Source organism: Myotis brandtii, unplaced genomic scaffold, assembly GCF_000412655.1.
Source record: "Myotis brandtii unplaced genomic scaffold, ASM41265v1 scaffold412, whole genome shotgun sequence".
Lineage (NCBI taxonomy): Eukaryota > Metazoa > Chordata > Mammalia > Chiroptera > Vespertilionidae > Myotis > Myotis brandtii.
Window position 1 is genome coordinate 556,626 of NW_005365832.1, and position 18,979 is coordinate 575,604.

General features: G+C 47.4%; 1 protein-coding gene across 1 annotated transcript in view; it reads right to left on the bottom strand.

The window, feature by feature from the left end:
* Nucleotides 1-18,760, bottom strand: part of ANKRD44 (ankyrin repeat domain 44) — a 147,432-nt gene extending 128,672 nt beyond the window's left edge. The window contains exon 1 of the mRNA XM_014545560.1: nt 18,617-18,760. Coding sequence (XP_014401046.1) covers nt 18,617-18,745 — 129 coding nt within the window. The 5' untranslated portion in view covers nt 18,746-18,760. The remainder of the gene's footprint in view (nt 1-18,616) is intronic.
* Nucleotides 18,761-18,979: the final 219 nt, after the last annotated feature.

Sequence of the window (18,979 nt, forward strand, 5' to 3'; positions counted from 1 at the left end):
GAAGCTGGAATTATAAAATATTTGAACTGGAAGGGTATTAGAGACATCCAGAGAGTTTAACTAATTGGCACAAAGTCACATGGTGTTAATGGCAGTGGTGGAACTGCTCATTCATACAAATGACAGAATATTTACTGGGCCTACTATGTGCCAGACACTGTGCTAGGTCCAAAGACACTGGGGCATCAAGAGACAAGTCCAGGCCTTCACGGAGCTTCAACGAATCCTGCCCTCTTGCCCCCAGTGGGCTGTGCACTAGGGTAGACTGATATTAGATTAATCACACCAGTCAGCAAAGAGACACAGTGTTAGAAAATGCCAAACAGACAAAGAAAGTGTGGCATGAAAGGAGACAGTTACTCTGAGCACAGCAATACCTCTTAGTTACCGGGTCTGTTTCTCGCTCTCTCTTTTATGGGGACGGGGGGAGGGCTGAGGGGAATTAAAAGCAAAAGCTTATAATAACAATTTCTGTGCTCCACCGAACATCATCTTAGCTGACAGGATTAGTATCTCTTTACCAAGTTCTTTTTCAGCCTCTGGGTAGATATCTTAGAAACAGAGTGTATATGCAATACAGACAATAAAAATCACCAGTGCAGTTATTTGGACCTAATATATCAGATCAGCTCAATGCATCAACATGTTAACAATGATTATCCTCTGGGTGAGTAATTTTATGGGTGTTCTTCACCCTCTTCTTTCTTGGCCTGTATTTCAAGTCTTGTAGATATAATGCAGTTTAGAAATAAGAAAACAAAATTCCTTTGTATATAAGAAACCAATTTCCTATTTAAAAAAAACAAACACAGATCTTTAATAAAAGCTAGTTTTAAATATTACATATAAATAGTAAAGCACTGGACATTATTTCCTGTCCAAAGCCTTAATTTTCTTGCAGTAGGTTTTAAATAATTGATATGTGAATAAAAATTAAAAATTGATATGTGAATGTGTTTCCTTGCAGAGGACAAAACATGTTGCTTGTGACCGCACGTGAGAAAACTGTACCTTGTGTAATGCTCCACAGAGCTGCCGACGCGCTGCCCTACACAATGCATCACCCAGTCTATTATTATTATTACCAGTAATGTCAGAGAGAAAGGGAGAGCGAGAGAGAGAGAGAAACATGGATGATGAGAGAAAATCATTGATCGGCTGCCTCCTACAAGGCCCCCACTGGGGATCAAGCCCGCAACCCAGGCATGTGCCCTCGACTGGAATTAACCTGGGACCCTTTAGTCTGCAGGGTGACACTCTATCCACTGACCCAAACCGGCTAGGGCGCATCATTCAGTCTTAAGAAAACCCAGGGAGAAGACCACGGAGGTTCTGTTAACCCAGTTTTACGGGAAAGGAATCAAGGCTGACTCCGAGAGCTAATGACTCATCATAACTTGCCCAAAGCCACGCGCCAACACTGGGTGCCTCTGGGCTTCCTGGTTCCACATGCTCTGTGTCCGCTCACAGCAGTGCCCGGGCCTTCCTTATCAGTACAAATTCCTCTCCAAGCAAGAACCTGCGTCCACCCTCCTCACAGCACTCTGAAGGCCTTGGGTCCTACTCTGATCTTTCCTGTCAAGTGACCTGCAGGGCAGGGACACACACACACACACACACACACACACACACACACACACACACTGGCATTAGAAGCATCCTCCAATGGTCAAGAGAACGCAGACTCTGGAGTCAGAATGGCCTGACTTTGAATCCCTCCCCTGTCACTGTGTGACTTTGGGCAAATAACTCAGCCTCCCTGACACTCATTTTCCTTTTCTGTAAAATAAAATAGGATCAAACTAGACATCCAACAAATATCAGTCACCTAGTATTATGATTATAACTATGGACATCTTTGTGGCTTATCCTGATTGTTTTCGGTTCCTCTTGGTGATCTGACAAAATAAGACTCAGAACAGTTTCTGGAAAAACTTTCCCGGTAAGAAATGGTATTCGCCAGGACAAGGACTGAAGTGCCTCCTCACAGCTGGCCAGTAGCAGTGCTTTGCTGCCTCCTCTCCTGCAAGAAGCAGTCAACCCTGGGGGCAGGGCCATGCCTTCTGCTACCTCAACCCACAGGCAGCCGAAGCCTCTCCCAGACTCCGGGTTGGGCCTGGCACGCTTCGTCCTCCGGGTGGGTCTCCGGTCGTGGCACCGTCACCGCTGACCATCTGCCCTTGCTCTCCCTGCCTCTCGCTAGCCAGGCTGTGGGCTCAGAGTAGAGATAATCCGACTGATCTCGGTATCAACCTAGCACCACGCCTGGCGTACAGTAGGTGCTCAATATGTGTCTTGGAGGAATCTAAAGGAGTAATGTCTGGATTTAATCTTAGATTCTATCAAAACCTACACCCCAATGAAAAATGGCCTGTGTGAGGCTGGCCTGCAGGTTTCTGTGGTGAGACGGAGAACTGGCTGTCTAAGAGGTTACGAATGCGCAAGTGTCTCTCATCATTGATGCTTCTCTCTCTCTCCTCTCTCTCTCTCTCTCTCTCTCTCTCTCTCTCTCTCTCCATCTCCCTTCCTCTCTCTAAAATCAATAAAAACGTATCTTTTTTTAACCATTTGTACTCCATACGCGTCTATAGACGCACGTGGTAGACCTTTATTAATTACATTCAAAATATCCTGGCAGTTAACTGGTTAAAAAAAGTACTGAAGGACCCACATCCCAATCAGCCATGTCACTTGGCAAGGACCAAGAGTTCCTGGGGAAATTTTAATTCAGGGGGTAAGAAAGGACTTGATTTCCAACCTGGCTGCGTGAGGACTTTCTGCACACCTCAGGCCACTGGAGGGCTGGCCTCAGAAGCCACCCGCTGGGTCTGGGCAGCAGGACCCCTCTCTGCAGCACAAGGTCAAGGGCGTGAGGAGGAGAGGGTGGGAGAGGGAGGAGGGGGGCGCAGCTGCTGTGTTCCTGGAGTTCCCAGGAAGCCTGGCCCAGGACGCCTTTCCCTCGCTCTCCAGGCCACACGGTGGGGCCAGGCAGCTCAGGCACTAGACCAGCTGAAGAGCAGCTCTCAGGAGAGCACCCCCACCCCCACCCCAGGGCAGTCTTTTTAGTGGAAGAAAGAAAGGCAGGCCCTGCCTCTATGCTGAGCATCTGTGGTATTGAATCCCCTCCCCTGACTGGGAGATCGCAGTCCACTTTCTAAAAAAAAAAAATTCTCTGGGGGGTTGGGGGAGGGGGGGTTTGGGGATCTTCCTGAAATAGGATCCTTGCACCTCGCACTACTCCCTTTCCTGCAGCTCCCCTCTAAGCCTCCATACCTGTCAACCCTGCCCCCTGCCAAGGGACCCCTCCCAGCCACAGGACACTGCTCTTCCTGGCACCAGGCACCAGGCCTGCCTGCTCATCAGAGCTGCCTGCTCCATTTCTCCACCCTAAGATGTCTTACTTTAGAAGGCCCAGCCCTCGACCTCCCACAGGCCCTCCCGGCAACCACTCTCCAAAGGGGCCCCTCCCTCTGTGGTCCCTGGGCTTTGCACTTAGCTGATTCTGCCTTGGATTTTAGCCCCTTGACCCTGGCAGCGCAACCCAGTGGGCCCTGGAGACGGAGGACCAGGTCCAAACCCCAGTCCTTCCACCTAAAGCCATATTGACCTCGGGCAAGGTCCTGGACCCTCCGAGAAGCCTCCATGTCTTTGTCTGTAAAATGGGAACAATAATGACACCTACCTCCTGGGGATTTGTGAGACGAAATGAAATGATGCTAATAAAGCCTAGTATATGGTTAGCACTCAACAAATATTGCCCAGTACCATGTAATCCGTGTTTTCACTCTTTCCCTCACAGCTCATTCTTGATGGTTGGTAAAGATAGGGAGAGGAGCCGGCCTGCATGGCTCAGTGGCTGAGCATTGAGCTGTGAACCAGGAGGACATGGTTTGATTCCAGTCAAGGCATATGCCTGGGTTGCAGGCTTGATCCCAGTGTGGTGTGTGCATGAGGCAGCCAATCAGTGATTCTCTCTTATCATTGATGTTTCTATCTCTCTCTTCCTCTTTCTTCCTCTCTAAAGTCAATGGGAAAAAAAATCATATATATATACACACACATATACATATATATACTAGTATGTATGTGTGTGTGTGTATATATGTATATGTATATATGTATGTATGTGTGTGTGTATATATATATATATATGAAACCTTGTTTCTAATATATATATGGAGAGAAATGGGTGGAGACGGAGATGGAAAAGGCTAAGGTGTCCCCACCCAGTCTCATCTAAATTCCAGGGCAATCAGATGGCACCATCCACACAGGAGGAGGGACAACATGTCCAAAGGCGAGAGAAACACGCTCTCTCGCTGGGCCTGTGACTGAGACGCACGGGGCCAGAGGAAAGAAATCACTCTGCTCAGCATGTGGGAGGTGTACCTGACAGAGGAGCTGGCCAGACAAGCCTTTCATCCATCTAATTGCTGCCTGGACCCCTGTAATTACTGGGGTGACCGGCAGGTGGAGTGAGCACGGACCACAGTGACGAGGTCACACCATGCTTCTCATTTCCTGTGGGTGGCAGAGACTGGGAACCAGGAGGCCAAGGGTAAGAACATGACAGGAGCTCCGAAAATGCAGTTCTGTGTCTAAACAGCAATGGGCAGATTAGCCACTTGCTGGCGTGTTCCCGTGAGCGCCCCCCAAAAAAACACAATGTGAAGCGTTACCCATGAGAAGGTGCTGCCATGTACAGACAGCATCAGGACCCGTTACCCAGGGGGAGAAATGTTTCATGGTGACTATGGGCATCTACACGCGGCAGCATCGAAAGTTGAACTTACTTTACAAAACACACTTCAAACAGCACAGTGATCATGCAAATGATCTGACTCACTTTATGAAGTGCACAGAAGGGCTTTATAATGATTTTTACCATGGGCCCGGGAGAGGGATGCGAGGCAAACAGGGGGTGGGGAGGGCAGTTAGGGTAAAGGGGGTCCAATACATGGTGACGGAAGACGACTTGACTTTGGGTGGTGGGCACACAATGCAATAGGAAGATCACGAGTCATAGAAATGTACACTTGAAACCTACATAACCTTGTTACCAATGTCACCCCGATAAGTTTAATAGACAAAAACAAAAAGAATATTTTCCACTCTGAAAGGAAGCGCTGTACATTGTGACTTCATGGTGAAGCCACCGAAACGGATCTAAGAGCAGAGGCCTTGGGGAAACTGTGTCCAGGTAACGTTTTTTTTTAAATAATCCAAACCTGTCTTATCTGTTCTAGTTTATGAACATCCCTATATCATCCAGTGAACGACGCCCAGTTGCTTCACTTCTCAGGGCTGGGCAAGCAGAAGAGACTAGAAAAATACTTGTTTACACACGACTGGCTCACGGTCAAAAGGAGAACATCCTTGTCATCAGGTTTAATGCAAAACAGCCAGCCCTTTCCCTTTACAAGGCTCTTCCTCCCTGAAGTCAAATCACCCTGAGGCCGCGTGCTGAGCTCGGCCATCTCTTATCCAGCACGCCTTGAGCAGGGCATGAGTCTAGCTACCTGCCCCGTGTAATTTAGGAGTCAAGATCTTTGCAATGATGACTCATCTTTGGAGCCCTGACCTGTCATGTCAGAAGTTCAGCTGCTGGGCAGGGCCTCTGTGGGGACCCCAGGCCACGGGCACGTGGGGGGGGGGGCAGGAGGGCTTGTGCAGGTGCTCAGGCCAACGGCCAGCACTGACCACAGACACGTGAGCGAAGACATCTCCAGACGACTCCAGCCCCCATCTGTCAATCCCCCTGCTGACGAGTCCCCCAGCTGAGCCCCAACATCATGGAACAGAGAAAAGCTATCCCGCTCTGCCCGTCTGAATTCCTAACCGACAAAACCCACCAGCATCACACAATGGCTGCTGTGTGCCACTGCGCTGTGGGGTGGGGTGTTACTCGGCAATAGGAACTGTCCTGTGAGGTCCCGACATGCTCTCTGAGTTATTAGAGAAAGACAACATTATGTTTGGTGGTAAACGGCCTTACTTGTTTTCCAATCCAGGGCAAGCAGGCAGTCACTAATATCCGATCTACAGGGCAACGCTCGAATAGAGGCATTTGCTAAACCCCAACACCATCTCTTGTGAACCAGCAACAGCCAGAGACTCTACACACAGGATCCTGGGGACTATGGGGACTTCACTGTCCTTGGAAAAGTCACTCTTCACTTCTGTCCCCTCTCTCAGGAATGAACTGTCTCTCTGCCTCCTCTCCCCACATCTCTCCCCCATCTCTACTGCTCAAGCCAGGAGCCCAGGAGTCATGCGTGGCACCTCCCTCTTCCTTGCCCCTCACGTTGAATCCCGCATCGAATCCTGTGTAAGCCCCTCCATGAAGTAGCTGGGAGCAATCACGTGTCCCCCCTCCCGGGGCTACAGTGAGTGAAGCCCCTAGAGCCGTGGTCGGCAAACTGCGGCTCGCGAGCCACATGCAGCTCTTTGGCCCCTTGAGTGTGGCTCTTCCTAAGCCTTAGGAGTACCCTAATTAAGTTAATAACAATGTACCTACCTATATAGTTTAAGTTTAAAAAATTTGGCTCTCAAAAGAAATTTCAATCGTTGTACTGTTGATATTTGGCTCTGTTGACTAACGAGTTTGCCGACCACTGGCCCTAGAGCTCCTGAGGGCACAGCAGCCGGACCACAGCTGCCACCCACTCCAGGCTCCTCCTTCCACCCCCTTCACCAGAACCATTTACATTTAGGTTGAACCTGAACTCCTCACTCAGCCCTGATGGCCCGGCCCCTCCTCACCTCCCCTCCAGCCTCCTTTTCCTCCACTTTCTCTCTCTCACTCACTGGCCTCCAGCCACACCAGCCTGCTTTCAATTCCTGCCGCTTGTCACTCTCTCCCCAACCCCTCAGGGCCTTTTGTGCATGTCTATCTGGACTGAAACATGAACCTCATCTTCTTATGGCCCCCGTTTCTCATGGCCAGTCTCAGCGTCACTGTGGCCACAGCCCAGACGGCTCCTTCCCAGCACCTTTGGTTCCGGATCACAGCACACTGTCCTTCACAGCGTCTTCTCCGCGCACATGCGCCTACTGACCCATCCCCTTCACCTGCCTAATGGCCGTCTTTTCATGACACTGGAAGCTCCTGCAGGCAAAGCCCAGGCCTGTGCCCACCGCTGTTACACACCTGTCACTCCACTCCTCCCCCATCCCGACTCCCTGAACTTCCATTTCCTTCCAGTTTGACCATGGCTAGTAGTTCTCCAAGTGTGGTCCCCAGCCTGCAGCAGCGGCGCCTGGGACATGGAGAAACGCATGTTCTCAGGCCCCACCTCCCAAAACAGGAACTGGGGGTGAGGCCCAGCAACTTGTCCTGTGACCACCTCCAGGAGGGGATGCACATGCAGATTCAAGAACGACTGCCACAGACTATTCTAGAGACTCTCGTTCTACAACAGTGTCCCAATGTGTGAGCGCATTCCGCTGGTGTTGAGGGACAGTACTAGGTATTAGGTTAACATAAATTTTAAAAAAGATCGGCACTCAAAGCCAAATGGCTTTGGAAGACACTGTGTTCAAAGACGTTGAACCCATTTTCTTAAGGCAGGAATTCTCAGAACCATGAATATGGCGATATGCATTGTAGATCATTAAAACACAGGGAAATTGGCAGAACTACTTCCCAATTTTAGTTAGCCACAAAACCTCTTCGTTCCTCTCCTAAACTCCTGCCAGACTTGTTCTGGACTCTGAGAAACACACTTTGGAAAATGTCCTAGCGTAGGCCTTCCCGGAGAAAACCTTTCTAGCACCATCCCCCTCCACTGCGTCCAAGTCCCTGGTGGTCGCTGCTGTGAGCTTCGTGCATCTTCATCTCCTTGGCTCTTGCCTAGATTTGAAGATAAAAGCTTCACAGTAGGCACACTGTAATGTGTTAATGTCCGTAAAAAGAACTCTGGTCTTTGTCAACCCTAGAAGTGTTGATCAGGGCAGACCTGGAAGGAGAGAACATGGCAGCAAGTCCAGGTGGAACTGGAGAGAGAAGCGGGTGTAGTCTCCTGTCCTGTTCGGAAGCAGCAATGAGATCCCTGCCTCGGGTGCGAGAGAACCGTCCTCTAAGGAGCACCCCAGACCTGCTTCGTGCCTGGGGCTGGAGAGCCTGGTTTTCTCCCCCAGGCGAACGAGGGGAGGAGTCAACACTGCGCAGGTGACTGAAAACTCTCTGGGCCTGGCTGACCCAGCAACCCGGAGAAGGCTGAGCCAGCTTGGAAACGGGACGTTAAAATGCCCATGACACCCAGCCAGCGTTTACTTGATCAGGGCTAAGGATCCGCCTCCTAATGAAATTTTACAAGCTCAAGTGAACACAGAAAACATCTGCTTCTCTAAAAACAGCCCAGCTAGTGTGGCTCAGTGGCTGAGCATCGACCCATGAACCAGGAGGTCACAGTTCGATTCTCGGTCAGGGCACATGCCCAGGTTGTGGGCTTGATCAATCCCCAGTAGGGGGCGTGCAGGAGGCAGCCCATCAGTGATTTTCTCTCATCTTTGATGTTTCTACCTCTCTCTCCCTCTCTCTTCCTCTCTAAAGTATTTTTTTAATAAGAGCGAATAGGTCTGTTTGTACTGTAATCTGCCATCTGCAGCATAGACGACCCCCAGCCCTCGGGGTACAGAGCGGTTCTGTTCGGGGCCTCCAGCCCCTCTGTGATGATGAGGTGGTCAAGCGTGATGGGAGAGGGAGGGCGGTGATCTACAAGTTGGTCGTGAGCACATCCGCCACATTCATTGGTTTTGAAACTGAAGAATTTAATGCCACGGACCCTGACGTACTCTTTGGGCATTTGTGCTAAACACCGGAGCTCGCACACAGGACCAAAGGAGAGAGCGCAGTCAGCGGTGGCTCAGCGTGCGAGTGGGCCGGCTTTGGTGTGGCGGTCTAGCTGTTCTTACTTAGTTACATGTCAAAGTCAATGACACGGGAGAGGGAGAGACGAATAGGTGAGCACAGAGGGTTTTCAGGGCAGTGAGACTGTTCTGTTTGATACTATAATGATGGATACATGTCATTGTACTTTTGTCAAAACCCAAAGAATGTACAACACCAAGAGTTAATCCTTATATAAACTATGAATTCTGGATCAAAATGATGAGTCAGGCCCTCGCAGTCGATAGAGCGTCAGCCTGCGGACTGAAGGGTCCCAGGTTCAGTACCAGTCAAGGGCACATGCCTGGGTTGCGGGCTTGATCCCCAGTGTGGTTACGTGCAAGAGGCAGCAGTCAATGGTTCTCTCTCATCATTGATGTTTCTCTCTCTCCCTCTCCCTTCCTCTCTGAAATCAATAAAAATGTATTTTTTAAAAATCATGAGTCAGGATAGGATCATGGACTGTAACAAATGTACGTACCACTTTGAGGGGGTATGTGGACAATGGTGAGGCTATGCCTGTGGGCTGCAGGGAGTATATGGGAAGTCTCTTCCTCTTAGTTTTGCTGGGAACCTAAAACTGTTCTAAAAAGATAAAAGTTTATAAAATTAAAAGTTTCAATAAAATTAAAAGTTTCTAAAGATCTTTTTAGTCATGTTTTATATAAGATTAAGAAAACATCAATTGCCCAATTATTAACTCTACCATTAGTAACAACAGTGGTGGTAGTAGAGGCTTGGAGAAGGAGGGGATAAGGACAGTGGTTTGGCTTAAACCCTCCCACCATCCCCACCCCACACCCACCCATGCACTTCCTGACACTGTTGCTTTAAGGGTCCTGGCCACTCCAGGAGTGTGCAAGGACTGACATTTCTGTTGTAGCACTGACCATTTCCTTTGATGATGTGATTAGATATCTGTCTCAGCCACCTGATCAATGATTCAGGAAGTCAGGGACCCTGTCCTATTCAGCGTATCGCCCCAGCCCTTGGCCCAGTGCCAGAAACTCAGTAGAAGCTCAATATGTGTCTGTTGATTGAATAGAAGAAGTGAAACAGCAGTGGTTCGATAGTTCATTTAACTGCCACATGTGTTTTAAATATGGTCTTTCAATATTCAAGTTTAATAGGGCTTGAGGAAATACACCAATTAAAGTTAGGACATGCGTAACACGACCTGTTTTGAAATTGCTAAACAGCTAACTAAAGTCTGACTGTGTCACTAGAAACAAGATGTTCATTGTACAGCCCCGATGGATTTACATGAGCAAAATGCAAAACAGGGTCAATCATGGGATCTTTCCAGAACAGTTTCACATTTAGCCAAGGACTATTGAGACATTCTTCAAAATTATGGGTGGTAAGCCCAGCCGGTATGGCTCAATGGTTGAGCGTCGACCCATGAATCAAGAGGTCCAGATCGATTCCTGGTCAGGGCACATGCCTTGGTTGCGGGCTCGATCCTCAGTGTGTGGCGTGCAGGAGACAGCCAATCGATGTGTCTCTCTCATCGATGTTTCTATCTCTATCCCTCTCCCTTCCCCTCTCTCTAAAATCAATAAAAACATATTTTTTTTAAAAAATATTATGGGTGGTAAAACCTTCCTTAACTTTTTAAATTATATCTACAAAATCTACAAAATGATGTATAAATAAAACTTTGTCCTCTAACAAGTATTCTTTTAATAGGAAGCTCAGAATTTGCATTCTGTACCTGCCTGAAGTCAAATTGTCATAATAAAATCAGACTTCTCTGACATTTAAAATCTTGCCAAAAGCCAAGAATTCTGAATATTACTTTAGGTCAATGCAACGTATTTGTTGTCCAGTTTTCCTCTTTAAGAGAAATGGCATTAAAGGTTTTATGATATGAATGACCTGTATACTGGAATATGATTTATCTCTGAGGGAATTCTATTACCCCCCCCAGTTTTATTAAGGTATAATTGACAAATAAAATGGTAAGACACTTAAAGTATACAACATGATTTGATATATGTATACATTGTGAAAAGATTCCCCCACTGAGCTAACACCTCACGTATCTACCTTTTAATTTGGATTCCACATATATGATAGCGTGTGGAATTGTCTTTCTCTGACTTACGTTCCTTAGCATGATATACTCTAGGTCCATCCATATTGTCACAAGCAGCAGGGTTTCCTTCTTTAAGGCTGGAGAACATCCCACTGTATGCACGTAGCACATTCCCTTCACCCGTCATACCCCCGGGACCCCTGGCTTGTCACACTCGGCTGCTGTGAAATGCTATCATGAGCCTGGGTGCTGCCATCTTTCGGAGTTAGTGTCTTTGCTTTCTTCAGATAAATACTCACAAGGGGAATTGCTGAATCATGGGGTAGTCCTATTTTTATTTTTTGAGGAAGTTCCATACTGTTTTCCATAGTGACTGCACCGATTTACATTCCCATAAACAGTGCAAAGGGTTCCCTTTTCTCCACATCTGCACCCACACTTGTTATCTCCTGTCTTTTAGATGAGAGCCGTCCCACCAGGTGTGCGGTGATATCGCACAGTGGTTTTGATGTGTTTCCCTGGTGATCTGGGATGTTAGGCCCCTTTTCCTGTACCTGTTGGCCACCTGTATGTCTTCTCTGAGGGAATTCTATTTTCTAAGGTACCAAGAACAAAATCACAATTCCTTGAAAAAACAAGAATTTTATAAATAAATGTATTCAATGGTGTTGAGTGAAATTCACTCTCTAAAAATATCATTTACCATGAGTTTATTTTTACAGACAATGCAATCCTTACTCAACGTTCTGATTTTGTTCCCAATCTAACTTACTTTATTCAAAGTCTACAATTGGATCAGCTTTTTAATTTTTTAATTCTGGAAAAGCACAGCTAACATACAATTTACCATCTTCACCACTTTCCTAACCCATTTCTAGGATCGGTGCCACTGTTGCCGTAGGTCAGACTCAGAGAGCCCATGGAAAGGAAGGTGTTGCAGCCGTTATTATAAGCCTCTGACGGAAAACAGACCCACTGTGATCAGCGCCTAGAGGAATACTGTAGGAATATGAACTATGTGAAGTCAATGTTCATGTATCCACACAGGTAAGTCGCAAACCCATAATGCTGAGTGAGTAAAAGCAAGTTAACGAGGACACAAACAGTTTACTTATGTGATGTTTTGTTTTGTTTTTTTAAATATATTTTATTGATTTTTTTACAGAGAGGAAAGGAGAGGGATAGAGAGTTAGAAACATCGACAAGAGAGAAACATTGATCAGCTGCCTCCTGCACACCCCCTACTGGGGACGTGCCCCCAACCAAGGTACATGCCCTTGACCGGAATCGAACCCAGGACCCTTCAGTCCGCAGGCCGACGCTCTATCCACTCAGCCAAACCGGTTAGGGCTTATGTGATGTTTTTAAAGACACACAACACCATCTATTATTCTGGTATGTAAGTTCACAATGCACACATATAAATTTTAGGGTATAAATAAAATTAGAGTATTTAGCCTGGCCAGCATGGCTCAGCGGTCGAGTGTTGACCTATGAACCAGGAGGTCACAGTTTGATTCCCAGTCAGGGCATATGCCCAAGTTGTGGGCTCGATCCCCAGTGAGGAGGCAGCCCATCATTGCTGTTTCTATCTTTCTCTCCCTCTAACTCCCTCTCTGAAATCAATAAAAATATATTTTTAACAAATAAAATGAGAGTATTTAAAGACAAGGGTGAGGGGTATTTAACACCTCACACAGTGGTTCCCTCTGGGGGGTTCCCTCTGGGGGAGGTGACGGGCCAGAAAGCCTATGGCTTCAGCTCTGTCCCTTGTCCCCAGTTTGTCCAGCGCCACTGGGGACGGGGGTGATGCGGTGGGAACAAGCCACGTCCTGTCTCACCAGCTGACGCGCTGGTGGAGGGAGGCAGACAGAGACACACACACACTGCACGTTGGGTGCTGAGGAGTGCCAGCAGGAGAAGGTTAGAAGTCAATGCAGGGCTGTTTCACATGGAACATCAGGGAAGGCGTCCCTGATGAGGTGGTATTCATGCAAAGACATGAGTGACACAAGGGCCATGTGTTTATACTGGGGCAAAGCTCTACATCTATAACATTTTCTTTTGTGTGTGTTTTTAAGTAAATATGGCAAAGTGTTAACACGTGTTCCATCTCCGCGGCAGGCTCACAGTTATTCTGTTTAAAATTTTTCATGATAAAATCAGAGGATTTTTTTGAAGTCCACTACCATCCATTCCTGACAGATCAGGAGGAAAGACATCAGATGGCTCGGGATTTCTCCCGATGGAATCTCTCGAGCCTGTGGCTGCAGATGCGCTTTCCTTAGGGGTCCTGCAGCCTGGGGGCCCTGAGAAACAGCCGGGAACGGGCAATGCTGCCTCGCCATCCGGCTATGCCTGCTCGCTTCATTATCCACCTGTATTTATCTACCTATCCTGGCTTCCCAAATCCAATACATGTCTTGTCCGACACGATGTTCTGCTTTGGAAGGGAGGAGGCAGAAGAGGAGGGGGCAGAAGAGGAGGAGCACATGTGTGTTAACTATGGGGAAAGGCATCTACACAAAGCAGTGAGGACACGAGGTATAAGTCAATGTGACGCACTGACCTTGAAAGACAGGACCTCTGGGAGCTGGAGGGAACACACATGTTATCAGGAACCACATCCCAACAAATACTAGGCATAGGTATAGATATAGATGATATAGATACAAATATATAGATATAAATAGATATAAATATAGATGATATAGGTATAGATATAGATATAGATATAGTACTAGTAGAGATATAGATATAGATGATATAGATATAGATATAGATATACATGTAGATATACATGTAGATATAGATACAGATGTCTGATGATTTCCCTTAGGGAAATTCCCGAGAGTCACGTTGCTGTGTTAAAGGGTGGACACAGCTGAATGTTGATAGAGTCTGCCAAACCGCCCTCCAGAGGGGAGTCCAAATTACACTCGCCCCAGAAAGGGACCAGAGTACCCCTTCATTTACACCCTCCTGGAGATTTTATTCTCATCTTTGCTGACCTGACAGGTAAAGAATGATACTGTGTGGCTGTCTGATATGAACATTCCATTTCAGATGAGGTTGAGACTGAGCACCTTGTCTTATATGTTTTGAAACATTTACGTTTTTCCTTTGGTGAGTGGCCTCCGCATGTCCGTCTAGTGTAGAGGCGCCAGGTCCCTAAGCTCACAAAACATCCTGGTCTTTATTCCCCTACCAAATACTTTATTGAAAAAGAAAAAGGAAAAAAAAAAAGTAAAATACACACAGGTGAGGGGAAATACACAAAACCGCTGGAGGGTTCCAAGGCTGTGCTATGGAGTTTGTATTTCTAAGGTTCGGGGAGTTGACGTGGCAGAATGAAGCTGCGAAAAATTCAGAGAAGATATTAAATGTATCACCCCAAGTTCTTTTGGAAAAGTCATACTGCACCCTTCTGGGTGGATCAAACAAATATATTCCATTTTTACTCGGTAGGAGGGATTAAGCAAAAAAAGAAAAAAAAAAGACAGAACTCAGGGGCATGAGCAGCAGTGTGGTGATCGGGGGAGGGGGGGAGATGGAAGAGGGCACAGAGGCGATAAATGGTGACGGAAAAAATAAAATACTCTATTTTTAAAAGAAATAGTGCACATTTCTAGTTATAAATAAGTCATGAGGATGTAATATACAGCATGGCGACTAGAGTTAATAATACTGTATTACATATTTGAAAGTTCTCATCGCAAGAAAAAAAATGTGTGACTGTGTGGAGATGGATACTGACTAGACTTACGGTCTGACCATTTTGAGACACAGACACACAGGAACAGATTGTGAGCTCACTGGGGTAATTTGTGTTGTGTTTTTTAGAGTGCCCTCATCAGACAATGTTGATATGGCTTCTTTTTTCTCACTTGGAACCTCAGAGGCCACTATCACCTAATCAATGCCCGGCATCCAAAATGCAGTTTTAATGTTTTTTTTTCCTCTATAAGTTCTTTGCCAACATAAGCTTAGCTTTCACCTCAAGATTTATTCTATTGTATTCACATAGCATCCCTTCCCATCCTGGAATTGGGGAGAGTGAGCGAAATGCCAAATCCTGTGGTCATATAATACACATTAACAGCTTGACAAAACAGATGGGGGTAACTTGGGGACAACCCAAGTGTAAAAAGACATTTTTGAGGCTATTCGAACAAAATAAAGTTGAATATACACTGGGTATTAGCTAACATTAAGGGATTATTGTTCATTTTACTTGGTATGATAATGGTGTTGTACGCGTGTGTGTGTGCATTCATATCTGTTAGCGATACTTTAAAAAACAAGTAACATCACGGGTTGGCTATCACATGGGACCTACAAATCTTGGAACTGTAGTCTCTCAGAGTGTAACAGACTTTAAACATCACCTAGGCCAGGCATGGAAAAAACATTTCCATTTACAGGCCAACTCCATGCTCTTCCCCTCTGGCTGGTGATGGGCTAGGAGAAACCTTGGTCTTTACGAGTCAAAGAAAAAAAGTCATGATTCATCAGCGATGCTGGCCAAGGGCACGAGTTAGGACAGTAGGACCACATGTACTGTTATTAGCACCTTGAGAACCCCGTCTAGTGGTCTCCCAGGGAGCTCATTACTTGTCAAGGCAACTCATTACTTCTTCAGACAACTCTGTCTACTAAGTTATTTTTCATATTTTGAGCTGAAATCTTATTTTCTGTAGCTTACAACCACGTGACATAATGATTAAGTTTAGTTCCACTTGGACCTGACAGTGTTTGAACTACCTGGGAACACTCTCCTGTCCCTTCCAAGTTTAAAACATCACGCGGTCCTCCAAGCACTCCTCACATGGCACGGACACCACCTCCATCCTCACCACTCTCCCGTGACAGGCGCCAAAGTGCGGCTGCCCCGTCCCCATGTAGCACAGAAAACTGTCTGTTGATGTCATGTTGTCAAAGCACAAACCCCAACATGCCATGACTGTGTTAAAGTTTTGGTTTGCAGAATCTCTGCATTCGATTTTAATTCAGATGTTCTTCTCTCTTGCGCTCAATTTGGCTCGTCTGTTGAAGCCTTTTAAAATCTTTCCAGTCGTCCTGGCCAGGTGGCTCAGTCGGTTAGAGCATCGTCCCATACACCAAAAAAAGGCTGCGGGTTCTATTCCCGGTCGGGGCACATACCTGGGTTGCTGCTTTGATACCCGATCTCTCTCCCCTTCTCCCTTTCTCTCTCTTGAAATCAATAAAAACATACGTTAAAAATAAACAAAAAAAGAACACACTGCGCAGAAAAGTGGTGATCGCTCGAATTCCCTAGAATTCTGTAAGACCCAGGATTGGTGTGGCCAAGATTGCTAACTATTCACCAGAGTCCATTTGCTCCAACTGGGGACACGACTACGCTCATCACCCCCCTCCCCCGCCCCGTGCAGTTAGGTGCGGCTGTGCCTGAGCTCTGGTGGAGGGGAGGGGAGTGGAAGTGACTGTACCACTTCCGAGCTGATCCATAAAGCCCTCCCAGGCTTTGCTTCCATGCTCTTCCCCTCTGGCTGGGCTGGAGCCGAACCCCTCGGGCGACATTGGAAGCCACAGGTTGACACCTGGAGCCCCACCTGGAAAAGAGCCACCTCTCTAACGTGTTCATAAGAGAAACCACCTTCTCTCCTATTTGAGAGTCTGTGTGTTACAGCAGCTAACCCATCTGACTAATCCAGTAGAATTAAGTTACAGCTAAAACGAAGCTCTCCTAACCTTTACCAACCAGCGACTGTCACTCTCCTAAGGAGACAGAGGCCATTCAGAGGCCAGGACGATCCTCCTCGGTATGTCTGACAACAAAAGTCCTGCCGGCTCGTGACCATCAGGAAGATAGGAACCTTGCCTCTGGCTCGCCCGGGCTTGGGCCGCAGCCACAAAGCACGCGGGCAGATTCTGGTGATGTCAGAGCACAGCTTGCCTTGACCCTCAGAAACACGAGTCCCGCCCGCAGGTCTTGGGCAGATGCCCGACTGCCTTCCCGGGCGCTCTGGCCCTGGCCTCGTCTATGCTGACTTTGCAGAAATGCCTCAAAGCACTGCCCCGTTATTGTCAGGGGAGAGGCTGCCAGAAGCTCTTTCAAAAAGCCACAGCAACATGCACGGCCAGAGCAAGGCCGCACCCCACGGCCCACCTTCTGAATGAAGCATTCAGCCGATCGATCGATCGATCGATCAATCGGGCAGGGATACACTCTCAGACAGTTCACGCCCTAGGCAGAGCTCCCCTCGCGGGGCAGATGGGCTCCCCTCTTTCTGCTGCTTCTACTCAACACCAGAGACTTCAGAGAGAGCTCCCTCCCCGAGGGACCGGGCACTTAGGTAACAGAGTTACCTTAAGAGAATTAGCAGCACGTATTGCATGTCATTGCTTGTTCCTCCCAGGTCTCGGCAACGATTTGAAGGGTAAATGATTGACTAACTCTTGCTTCATCGCAGGTTCATTGGCTTTGAGATCTTCCCAATACAATGTTCTTCATCTTTTAGGAACCATAGACCCTTTTACTAATTTGGTGCAATGTCTTGACCCTTTCACAGAAAAATATAAATGCCCACAGGTGCACACGTACATGACACATGATGTCAGGCACACACAGCATGCCTAGTTCATCCATGATCCCGGGCTCATGCACACTGCAGGGCAGAGGTCAGCAACCACTCCCTCTAAAGGGCCAGACTGTACAGAGTTTGGCTACTGGAGCCACACACAGTCCCCATCACAATTACTCAGCTCTTCGCTGCAGAGCAAACGCAGGCATGGCTGTGTCCCACAAGACGTTATTTATAGACTCTGGGCTTCGTATAATTTTCACGTCACTAAACATTACTCTTTTCATTTTTTCAGCCATTTCAAAAATAAAAGCTATCGTTTGTCGGTAGTCTGTACAAACACCAGTGACAGACCACAGTTGGTCAGACCCTGCTGTAGAGCATGGATTCCAGATATAAAAATATTACATCTCTGGATGCACCCGAGGATATTTTCCCATTGATTTTTAGAGACAGTGGAAAGGAGGGGGGAGGAGGAGGGAGAGAGAGAGAGAGAGAGAGAGAGAGAGAGAGAGAGAGAAGAGAAGAGAGAGAAAGAGAGAGAGAGAGAGAGATGTGAGAGAGACACATGGATTGGCTGCCTCCTGTACCTGCCACTACCAGGATCTGGGATCAAACCTGCAACCCAGGTATGTGCCCCTGACCAGGAATCAAACCTGAGACCTTTTGGTGCAAGGGCCAACACTTTAACCACTGAGCAACACCGGACAGGGCTTCACGAACTTCCATGATGAACGTAGGCGGCAAACCTCGGCATCAGCAGTAACGGTGATGGACCCCCAGCAGAAACCCCAGGTACGTTCACCCCACATCAGAGCACTTTCACACAGCGCCCATCATGCTCGTCGCTATTCTTGAATTATGGTCACTACTGGACCTTCTGCTGCATCTTGCCACTTAAATGTGTTGCTAGAGAAGCACATCTACTCTATCACAAATCTGATTTTTTATGTTTTGCTAACTATATTTCAGGGTCGTTGATTTCCTTTCTAACCCTAGACATTTCACTTTATGGATTTAAAAACAGATTTCTGAGAAGCAGTCCTGAGCTTTCGCCAGCTACCAAGGAGGCCACGGTACGGGGAAGGTGAGGGGCCCGGGCAGGAGCCCAGCGTCGCCTACCAGAGCATTCACGTCTTCCGTCTTGTGGATGAGCATGCGGATCTCCTCCGGGTCGCCGCTGAAGATGGCCTGGACCAGTGGCGGCTGCAAAGGCAGGAGAGTCTGAATCACAACTCTGACTAAATACATTCGATTGCATGCAGAGGCGGGAGGCTAGAAAATGTGTTCCCCAGAGTGAATCCAACACGATCAGCTGGCAAAGACGGATCGGGCCCAGGCCTGCCTCCCTCCCTGGAAGTCTAGTGGGGAGACAGTTGCATAAAGAAATAACTATAACACGATGTGGAGGCCGTGACACAGTCACATCTGACCTGGGGCTACTGGTGTGACATGAAAATCACCCACAGTTGAAATGGTCCTTGA